The sequence below is a fragment of the Macrosteles quadrilineatus genome, unplaced genomic scaffold (assembly GCF_028750875.1).
Source record: "Macrosteles quadrilineatus isolate MER2022 unplaced genomic scaffold, UCM_ALF_1.0 Scaffold_2__2_contigs__length_208266976, whole genome shotgun sequence".
Lineage (NCBI taxonomy): Eukaryota > Metazoa > Arthropoda > Insecta > Hemiptera > Cicadellidae > Macrosteles > Macrosteles quadrilineatus.
In genome coordinates this window covers 115,059,345-115,070,906 of record NW_026542595.1, presented here as the reverse complement: position 1 = coordinate 115,070,906, position 11,562 = coordinate 115,059,345, and the positions used below count along the sequence as shown (strand labels likewise).

Genomic DNA, 11,562 nt, shown 5'->3' with positions numbered 1-11,562 from the left:
GCTGCTGCACTGCACCAATGCAGGTTTTTACTTTTTTCTACTATGCCACGCATGACGCATGGCTCGACTGTCGTAGTGTCGTCACTCCTCGTTTGTTTAATTGTTTACCGTCATTTGGATTTGATTTCATGGTTACATCATTACATTATCATCGGTACCAACAGGTTAGTAATATTTTTATACAGTCAAGTGGAAGTGGTTAAGCTAGGCAAATTTTCTATCGTTATTACACCAATAAATAGTTATATAATATGAAAAACCAAGCCAGCCTTGAAAGCTAGAATAAAAAAGGCTAGGCCTAGGTTTTTCTCTGTAGACTAGCCTAGACCTAGGCTACCGAAAATCTTAGGGAAGAAGTAAATTTCTTTGTTTATGGCAATTTTTTGTGAGCTTAGGGAATCTTCAGGCTAGTAGCGGGTACAGTTTCTTAACTGGGCTATGCTAATATCGATTGAAACTATCGATTCGATTAGTAAACCTTCATGCGATTTTTTCACCATCAGCAAGTTTGGTTGGTTAGGTTAGGTTATGATAGTTTAATTTTATAATAGATATATTTAAAAATATCGATTATTAATCAATATTTTCAATTCGATAGTTTCAATCGATATTAGCATAGCCCAGTTAATAAACTGTTCCCCTAGTAGCATATTGGTGTAGAAAACAAGGTTTACGGTTATTAGTGATTTTACAAAACTATCATCATCATACATTTACTATTACAAGTAAAATCACTCAGAGACGTAGGCCATTATTCCGTTCGGTTATTAGTTTTACGCCAGAAATAATAGGCCTATTGGTTTGTAGCCTAGGCCTAATTAATTACAGTGTGAACATTAGCCTATATTTTAGGTAAGTTCATCTAGGCGGGATAAGTTAATCCTAATCAGGATTTTTGGTTCACTAAGTTATTAGCCTAAGTTTATCTTCAGCTGCACTTTACTATACGTCCTACACTCATTCGAATGAACTCAACCAAATGGAAATATTGATTATTCTCTTGTTTCATTTGATATATCGTTTGGTAAGTTAGGTTAGGTTAACATTACCTAACTAACCAAAACGATACATATGGAATGAAACAATCGAATAATCAATAACTTATGTCAATCTATAAGACATAAGATCAATTTATTTCCTTTAGAACTTTAAATACAAAGTCATTGGAAAACGTTTAATTCTAGTACATTATGATATGTACTTTAAAGATTAATAAATTAAACAATTACTTCAACATCACATGATACAAGATTCAAGATTCTTTATTTCCAATAAAGTACAATAAATAAAAAGTGACATATTTTATAAAAGGAAAAAATATTCCTCACAAGACTACACGTCTGTGTGTGAGGAAGAGTCCATGGCACTCGCTGGTCACTCTTAAAAAATATATACACTTACATAAAACAACTTTTCTAGTTAACAATAATATAACTTATTCATTAAAATTAAAAATAAAATAAAATATCTTAGTCCTGGCCAACATATAACCATCAGAATATAAGTTCTAAACACTTGTTAAGTTAAAGCAAATTAAAATTTAAAAAATTAAAGATACCCCTCAAAATAAAATAAAGTAATTCTTACAATTTAAAAACAAAAATCAATCCGGTTTAAAAGTTTTGACATAGCCCATGCCTGATATAGCCCAACTTGGCTGATAAGTTGGAGATTTAATAGATTTTTTATTATTTTTTTTATTCAAACGTATGGTGAATGAATTAAATTTTCAGCAGCCGTTCAACAGAAAAGGAAATACATAATGTGTCAGGTGACAAATGAAAAAGTCCTAAAACTCGCCATGCAAAGAGTGAAAAACCAAACAGCACACTCTGAAAAACATCAGTTAAAAAAGTACTTACATATTCTTTAATTCAGGTTAAAAAAATTCATCTATACTTTCAATTGCGCTGGCCAGGAGGAGATATTCCACGCCCCTTTTGAATTGTTTACTTGGAAGGTTCTGGGCTGTAAGTTACAAGAGAACATATTGAATAGTTTAAGGCTTACAATGTAATAACTTAGTTTCTTTGTAATTTCTTCAGCTTAACAAAGGGTACATTTACATCCTGTTTACTTCTCGTATTGTAGTGGATGTCGCTCCTGAGCTTGAGAGCGCGGCCCACCTCCTCCTTAGTTTGATGAGGGTCTGAAAGATAAAAAGATCATAAACTGTCAAGAGGAATTCAGCCTTAAAGATAGGCTCACAGTAATCCAGGCGCTTGGCCCCTGCTACTATTCGTATAGCCTTTTTTTTGAGAAGCAGGACTCTCTCGACTCCAGGAGCGGCACCCCAAAGTCTCAGTCCATAAGTGATGATGCTCTGGAAAATACCACATACACAGTCCTTAACCAGACTTTTGGTACACATTACCTTAACTTACGAAGCAAATGCACAATCCTTGCCAGTCGGCTAAAAACATAGTCAATAGCTGTTCCAATCCAGCTTACAGTCTAGGTAAATGCCTAATAGCTTTACACTTGTCTTGTCACCTCATGCTCAATTTTTCGGAGGCTATAAACAATAGATCGGGTTTTATCTTGATTTAGAAAGAGATAGTTTGCCCGGAACTAGGTAGAGATTGATTAAACGCTTCTAGTTCAACTCAAAAGCACTATTTCTAGCGAACTATTGTAACGCTAACGATTGTAGTGTCGTCTGTATAGCAAACAACACCATTTACCAAGGCACATGGGAAGGTCATTAATCATTACATTGAAGAGCAGGGGCCCGGGCCTGCGGAACGCCATAGGTTAGGCTTCTGATACTTGAGCTTTTACCATTTAGGGACACCAACTGCCCGCGCTCGGCCAGATAGGACCTCAACAAGTTTAGGCTTTTTGCATTCAAACCATAGAAATTTAACTTTTTTAATGAAATTTCATGGTCAATAGTATCAAAGGCCTTGCTGAGGTCACACAGGGTGGCCCCAGCAAAACCGCCACTTTCAAACGATTTAAAGATAGGCTCAGTCAAAGAGTACACTAGGTATCTATTGTGCTGCGGCCTCACCTGAAACCGTTCAAAAGAATGTCACTTATTATGGAGACAAAACTAACATAGTGCATGGCAATAAATCACTCAGGACACAGACCCAGAGACAGGCGGTGACAGGTGATGCACGCGCTCCGGTCAACGACCTGACCTTAACATACTTGGAGGTGATTTGGCAGGCAAAAGTATGACTCATCTGGTATCACTCGATTCATGACGAAACAAGGAAAGTCCTACAGTCATATTTATGATTACCGCCTCAGCGTGCTGTATAAGGTTGGCCTCCGTATTATACCATAGTAGGCCTACCACAAGTTTTTACCCTGGCTAAATATACCCGTCAAGAAATTTGGCTTAGGCTAAAAAAAAAGAAATTGTCGTAAACACCATATTGCAAATTTAAACTGGCTTATTAAAATTTGTTATTTGTTCCTAATTCACCTTAAATTATTTGCAGGATGAACTACTCTACAAGGGAATATTTCAGGAAGGATTTATAAACATAAAACTATGTTTCCCTCAAAAGCTGCATGAAGAAAAGTTTACATGAATGTAAGTTTAACTTATTTGTTTTGGTTGCAATTCATAAACATTTTAGCCTACTTTAAACTTGAAGATTACATCAACAGCTTTTCATACTCTGTCTAACTTGCTAAATATAGCTGTCAAGAAAATTGGTTTTGGGTACCAAATAAAAGTAAATTTGTCATAAAATTATAAACATATTGTTGTTAACAATACAGACAATCACTGTTAATTGAGCGGAGCGAGCGAAGCTCTTATACGTCGACTTTTATGCATTTCGTAATACGCAAACTCCTCCTAGACGGCTGAATCAATCGTTTTAAAATTTTGGATGGTGATAAAGACCATATCGGTGAGTGCCAACTATGGCGTTAAAAATAACTCTCAGGAATCCGCCCCACTGGGTCTCAAAGTTTCAATGTAATCCTTATGGAAGCAGTATTTGACACATAAACAAAGACATATGATCAGCTGTTGACTTTTGAATGCAGTAGATAAATAAATAGCTGATAGCATTATTCCACAGATATTAGAACATAAACGGTGGTATGGATCATAAAATAATCAAATGACGACACTAGCTTGAGGTCCGCGACGTAGGAAGTGTTAAAGAAAGTACTAAAGGTGAACAGCCTGGAGTGTGGAAACTGTTTATGACGATTACATTTAAGGTATCTGCATTCCAAAAATTATAAAGGAAGATAGGAAAACGGGTCCGCGACGTAGGAAGTGATAAAGGGAGTAGTCAAGGTGAGCAGTCCGGAGTGTTGGAACTGTTTATGACGATTAGATTAAGGTATTTGCAATCATAAAATGCTATGGGAAGGGAGCAAAACGGGTCCGCGACGTAGGAAGTGATGAAGGAAGTAGTCAAGGCAAGCTGTCCGGAGTGTGGGAACTGCTTATGACCATTATATTAAGGTATTTGCAATCCTATGATGCTATGGGAAGGGAGGGAAACATGTCCGTCACGTAGGAAGTGGCGAAGGAAGTAGTAAAGGCGAGCAGTCCGGAGTGTTGGGACTGTTTATGACGATTAGATTGAGGTATCTGCAATCATAAAATGCTATGGGAAGGGAGGGAAACAGTTCAGTGGCGTAGGAAGTGGCGAAGGAAGTAAAAATGCTATGGGAAGGGAGCAAAACGGGTCCGCGACGTAGGAAGTGATGAAGGAAGTAGTAAATGCGAGCAGTCCGGAGTGTGGGAACTCTTAATGATGATTAGATGAAGATATCTGCAATCCTAAAATGCTATGGGAAGTAAGGATAACGGGTCCGCGACGTAGGAAGTGATGAAGGAAGTAGTCAAGGCAAGCTGTCCGGAGTGTAGGAACTGTTTACGACAATTAGATTGAGGTATCTGCAATCATAAAGTTCCATAGAAAGGGAGGGAAACAGTTCCGTGGCGTAGGAAGTGGCGAAGGAAGTAGTAAAGGCGAGCAGTCCGGAGTGTTGGGACTGTTTATGACGATTAGATTGAGGTATCTGCAATCATAAAATGCTATGGGAAGGGAGGGAAACAGTTCAGTGGCGTAGGAAGTTGCGAAGGAAATAAAAATGCTATGGGAAGGGAGCAAAACGGGTCCGCGACGTAGGAAGTGATGAAGGAAGTAGTCAAGGCAAGCTCTTCGGAGTGTGGGAACTGCTTATAACCATTATATTAAGGTATTTGCAATCCTATGATGCTATGGGAAGGGAGGGAAACAGGTCCGACACGTAGGAAGTGGTGAAGGATGTAGTAAAGGCGAGGAGTTCGGAGTATTGGAACTGTTTATGACGATTAGATGAAGATATCTGCAATCATAAAATGCTATGGGAAGGGAGGATAACGGGTCCGCGATGTAGGAAGTGATGAAGGAAGTAGTCAAGGCAAGCTGTCCGGAGTGTGGGAACTGTTTATGACGATTAGATAAAGATATCTGCAATCATAAAAAGCTATGGGAAGGGAGGATAACGGGTCCGCGACGTAGGAAGTGATGAAGAAAGTAGTCAAGGCAAGCTGTCCGGAGTGTGGGAACTGTTTATAACGATTAGATTAAGGTATCTGCAATCATAAAATGCTACGAAAAGGGAGGGAAACAGGTCCGTGGCGTAGGAAGTGGCTAAGGAAGTAGTAAAGGCGAGCAGTCCGGAGTGTTGGAACTGTTTATGACGATTAGATTAAGGTATCTGCGATCATAAAATGCAATGGTAAGGGAGGAAACCGGTTTCGTGACGTAGGAAGTGATGAAGGAAGTAGTCAAGGCAAGCTGTCCGGAGTGTGGGAACTGCTTATGACCATTATATTAAGGTATCTGCAATCCTATGATGCTATGGGAAGGGAGGGAAACAGGTCCGTCACGTATGAAGTGGTGAAGGAAGTAGTAAAGGCGAGGAGTCCGGAGTGTGTGAACTGTTTATGACGAATAGATTGAGGTATCTGCAATCATAAAATGCTATGGGAAGGGATCAAAACGGGTCCGCGACGTAGGAAGTGATGAAGGAAGTAGTCAAGGCAAGCTCTTCGGAGTGTGGGAACTGCTTATGACCATTATATTAAGGTATTTGCAATCCTATGATGCTATGGGAAGGGAGGGAAACAGGTCCGTCACGTAGGAAGTGGTGAAGGATGTAGTAAAGGCGAGGAGTCCGGAGTATTGGAACTGTTTATGACGATTAGATGAAGATATCTGCAATCATAAAATACTATGGGAAGGGAGGATAACGGGTCCGCGACGTAGGAAGTGATGAAGGAAGTAGTCAAGGCAAGCTGTCCGGAGTGTGGGAACTGTTTATAACGATTAGATTAAGGTATCTGCAATCATAAAATGCTAAGGAAAGGGAGGGAAACAGGTCCGTGGCGTAGGAAGTGGCGAAGGAAGTAGAAATGGCGAGCAGTCCGGAGTGTTGGAACTGTTTATGACAATTAGATTAAGGTATCTGCAATCATAAAATGCTATGGGAAGGGAGGGAAACAGGTCCGTCACGAAGGCAATCATAAAATGCTATGGGAAGGAAGGATAACGGGTCCGCGACGTAGGAAGTGATGAAGGAAGTAGTCAAGGCTAGATGTCCGGAGTATAGGAACTGTTTATGACAATTAGATTAAGGTATCTGCAATCATAAAATGCTATGGGAAGGGAGATAAAAGGTCCGAGACGCATGAAGTGGTGAAGGAATTAGTAAGGTGAGCAGTGTGGAGTGTGGGAACTGGAAACCGTTTGTAGCAGTTAAATTAATGTATCTGCAATGCTGAAATGCTATGAGAAGGGATGGAAGCATCCTCACGACATAGAAAATGGTGGAAGAAGTAGTAAAGGCTAGCAGTGCGGAATGTGGGGAATGTTTGTGGCAATTAGATTAACGTATCTAAAATACTAAATTGCTATGGAAAGTGATGAAAACAGGCCCACGATGTAGAAAAAGGCTTAGAAAGTAGTAAAGTATGAGCATAGTGTGAAAACCGTCTGTGGCAGTTAGATTGATGTATCTTTAATCCAAAAATGCTATGAGAAGGGAAGGAAACAAGTCTATGACGTAGGAAATGGTGAAGGAAGTGGTAAGGCTTGCAGTGCAGAGTGTGGGAACTGTCTTTGGCAATTGCATTAATATATCTGCAATCCTAAAATGTTATGGGAAGAGAGGGAAATATGTCCACGACGTAGGGGGTGGTGAAGGAAGTAGTAAAGGTGAGCGTGTTGAATGTGGGAACGGATAAATGTATCTGCAAAGCTAAAACGCTTTGGGACGAGACTGTAGACTGTAGGTTAAAATAATTTCGAAGCACGAATCGATACATATTTCGATACATGCAATCGTTTATAATAGAAGTTTACAACTGAGTTGACAACAGCTGATTTTTACTCCATAGAGGATAAAAACTATTTTTACTCCATAGAGGATAAAAACTTTTTTTACTTCCTAAAGAGTAAAATTGCTACTTTAGACCCGCAACGCATGCATTAAAAACGACTAGTATTACTGCAGTATGACCAAAACAATATAATATAAACCCTTGATGACTCCGCTCAATTTTGTGGATGCCTCTGCGAACGCCACCTAGTAATAGGCCTACTGTTAATACTGTTCTGTGAAATGGCGATCATACAAAGTAGGTATTTTAAGCCAAGTATGAATAGAGATGAGTGTAGGATGAGTGGTGCGATCTTGTAGTCTTGTTAGTGACTAAGGCCGATATTCCTTAGACACAGCTGCTGTTAATTAATAGCCCATACAGCTAATGGCAACTAAGGAACCTACAGTTTATAGTGGAATCCAAACCACATTTTTGCCTTGGTAATTACGAATTGGTCTAATTATCAGGATAGTACTGCGGATAGTCATTGTACTCACCCGTGCGGACGTTAATCCACACTGGGGAGTATCGCATCCACAGTGCATGCCTATAAATATCCACAATTCGTGACCTCCTAGTAGCTGGATTACAGGACGACGCCACCCGTCCCAGTCACTATAAACACCATATTCTTGTCCCCAATACTGATTGTAGAAATAGGCCTAATATAATAGGCTATGTACCTTTGTATGTCTTCAGTCTTTTAATAGTAACATAATAACTCAAAGTTCCGTCCACGAGTACCGTCGTGTTCACCGTGCAACTCGTGTCAGTTTGAACCACAACAAAATGTAGCTGCTCGAAACCATTTATTAACATTTTTCAGTATCATAAATTTGTTGACATGCGTTTATTATTTGATGAAAACTTATGTTGGCTTTTTGGACTAATTTAATGTGGATTTTAAAATGGGTCTTATAACCTTAAACTAGCCATCATCAGACTAGATTAATAAATATAATGTGTTTTGTGTTTGGTATAAACTTTAAGTGTATATAACAAATTGTTCTACGAGGATTTACCTAATGATGTGACCGTTCTCACAAAACCTGTCGTCATCTAACAAAATCAAAGGATATTGAACAGGTAACAGTTTAATTAATAACACAATAAGTTGTTCTATCAGATTGACTTGGTAAAAAAGTTCAGGTATTCCACAGAAACCGTACAGTAGACTCCCTCTTATTCGGACTCCTCGGGACCGAGGCCAGTCCGGATAACGGTTTTTTCAGTTAAACTGACGTCCCAGAAAACTCTTTAAAACGGACCATTTACTTTAATATTCAACCTAAATTTAGAAGAGCATTGTATTTAGACACGTGATCACTGGTCTCAAATTTTTCCCACGAGAACAGTCATTTCCGTACCGCCCACTTCCTGCCAATCTAGTCCGGTTAAACCAATGTGCTGATAAAAATTGTCCGGTTAAAAAGATGTCATTTCCGCCAAGTGTAGTCCGGTTAAACCGATGTCCGATTAAAAGGTGTCCTGATAAGAGGGAGTCTACTGTACCGGTAATTTAGATCAGCACAATCTGTTGTTGGCTCACATCAACTCCGACTGTTCGGACTAAAAACTGCTGTTTTTCTCAAGTTATGGCTTGTTTAAATAAGCAGTTGCGTTACTCATTATGGGCACAGATAGTTAAATGTAACTAATTACTATTATTTACTACATTTTTTAATTTGTTTCAGGTATGACGTCTTAACAAGAGCCACAAAATGGTTGATGCAGTGCAAGTATTGTTTAGAGCAATTCGAGAAGGCCAAACTGACATTGTCCATTTCTGTTTGCGGAACAATGATGATCTGCTTTCCGCTGTTGATTCAGAAGGTTCGACTCCTCTTCATCTAGCTTGCTCGCTCAATAATGCCGAGGTATTGGATTTACTACTATCTAAAGCTACACCTTGGCAAACCCCTCTTCATACAGCTCCAGAAAATAATGATCCTCGACCCTTTTCCTCGGCCAAATCTTCCGTCGTTAATATCCAAGACTCAAATGGCAACAGTCCCTTACATATCGCTTCTATAAATAACTGTAGCAAAGCGATAGAAGAACTTATTCGAAAAGGAGCGATTGTAGACTTACCTAACAGTCAAGGCAAGACTGCTTTGCACCTTGCAGTGCAAGAGGGATGTAGCTCTGTGATTGATGAACTCTTGCGGCTCGGAGCCAACGTCAACGCAAAGAACGCAGAAGGAAAATCACCTTTACATCTGGCAGTTTTGAAAAAAGTTCTCTCCATTGTGGCCAAACTGGTACAGTCCGGGGCAGATTTAGGAGCACAAGACAACCGTGGAAACACTCCCATGCACTATTCAGTTGTCTGCGGGTCGTTGCAAGTCTTTAAATACCTTCATCACGCAGGTTCTGTGGCCAGCACAAACCATAGACAACAAACACTCATGCATTTTGTGTTGGAAAATCTCGAATGTAAAAATTGTTTTGACACTATTAATTGGCTTCTGTTCATTGGTGTTGACGCAACAGCCCAAGACGACAGAGGAGAGACCGTCTTACACTATGTGGCCAGGGAAGGCTCAGTTGCATACCTGAGGAGTATGAAAAACAATGGTGTTGATTTTGAAAAACTAGTAAAGGTACAAAGTAAAGATGGACGAACTGCTCTACATTTGGCTGCAAAGTACAACTGGCTTGTTTTTGACTGGATTTTAAAAGACGTGTCTGACTTAGATATAAAAGATTCCAAAGGTGTCACTCCATTTGAAGTTTTAACTGCAGAACATGATAGACGTTTTGGTAATGATTCTATGCCTTTGGTACACTATTGTATTCACTACAGATTATGTCAAGTTTTGAAACTTGTTCTCAGTCGAAACCCAGACATCGAAAGGAAATTTAAAGGTGATACTCCACTAATAGTTGCTGCCAAAACAGAAAACTTAAACGCAGTTGATCTACTCATCAGTGAAGGAGCCGATCTCAATGCTCAAAATAATAAGGGCCAAACTGCCCTTCATGTTGCTGTTCTAAAATCTTCACGTTTAGTTTTGAAATTGGCTTGCAAAGGAGCTGATGTTAATATCAAATCCCATCAGGGCAAGACACCACTCGATACAGTTTTAAGACAGAATAGTGTCGATATAGATACTTTAGCATGTTTACTCAATTTTGGAGCCTTAATAGATGTATTTGGATCTAATGGAGGAACTTCTTTGTCTAATATTTTGCCCCACATTAAAAAAAATCAGGAAATCATGGATTTAATAAACCAACATTTGATAAAGCTCAAAGCTGCTGGTATGTTGAATACGCTGGTCGACATTCAATATGAAGGATTCGAAGAGTTTCACAAGAGGTGTCTCGAAGAAATCGATTTGATGAAAAGCGAAAGATACAAGGGAAATTCATTGTACGATGTATTTTCAAAGTTCAGAAACCCTCTTTACATCTGTAATGATCAACTGGAAACCGAAATTAACTCATTCAAAGAATGTGGGGAGTATAAAAACTTGCCCATTTATGGTCCTCTGTTGTACCAGACATACTTGGTAGCCAAGGAGCGCTTCACTTTACTTAGGGATGCTCAGTGCTTTTTCAGGCTGTTGAAATTTTCTAACGATATGAAACTACCTGATGAATTGGAGAGGATAGTATTGACCTATCTGGGTAACGACGATCTAAAAGCTTTGATTAAAGCTTGCCAACCTTCCTCCAAAACTAGAAAGCGCCGTTTGGACAGGCCGTCCAGGCAGTGTCGGCAGAGAAAAATTCGCCGAACAAGATAGGTGGAGTGTGCACAATCCCTCAGGGCATCACAATCAAACCCAAGCCTGAAGGTGTGTTTTTTTCCTGATACAGTCCAAACTCTTAGAGTTCTAAAGGTTGATTCATTGGACGAAAAATTAACCTATTCCACTAACTACCTATGGGAATAACTCAACAAGATTATAGGCCATAAACATACTTTTGTCATTTAAACCCCCCCCCCCCCCTAAACCTCTTGCGTTACGCAACTCGAACGTAGTAGACTTTGACTTGAATAAAATTTTTACTTGTGGAATATAGATTTAAAAAAAAATTAAACTTGTAAATACATTTTAAATAAATATAACAAACAACAATAGCCTGACGTGACCCCCTCATCATCTTGTGGAGTGGACGACTGAATACGCAGCAACACATGCACATGTCAGTCGCAGTCGTAGATAATCAACCTTCCCCGCCCACACCCCACATCACCA

At 39.3% G+C, this 11,562-nt stretch overlaps 1 protein-coding gene across 1 annotated transcript; it reads left to right on the top strand.

The window, feature by feature from the left end:
* The first annotated feature begins 3,449 nt into the window (after positions 1 to 3,449).
* On the top strand, positions 3,450 to 11,278 carry LOC128987351 (putative ankyrin repeat protein RF_0381). Its single transcript, XM_054408152.1, has 2 exons — positions 3,450 to 3,547; positions 9,049 to 11,278. The coding sequence occupies exon 2, from the start codon at positions 9,076 to 9,078 to the stop codon at positions 11,104 to 11,106; it is 2,031 nt and encodes a 676-aa protein (XP_054264127.1). The 5' UTR covers positions 3,450 to 3,547; positions 9,049 to 9,075; the 3' UTR covers positions 11,107 to 11,278.
* Positions 11,279 to 11,562: the final 284 nt, after the last annotated feature.

Coding starts and splice junctions, on each gene's coding strand:
- LOC128987351 (XM_054408152.1), top strand. CDS start 9,076: ATGGTTGATGCAGTGCAAGTATTGTTTAGAGCAATTCGAGAAGGCCAA.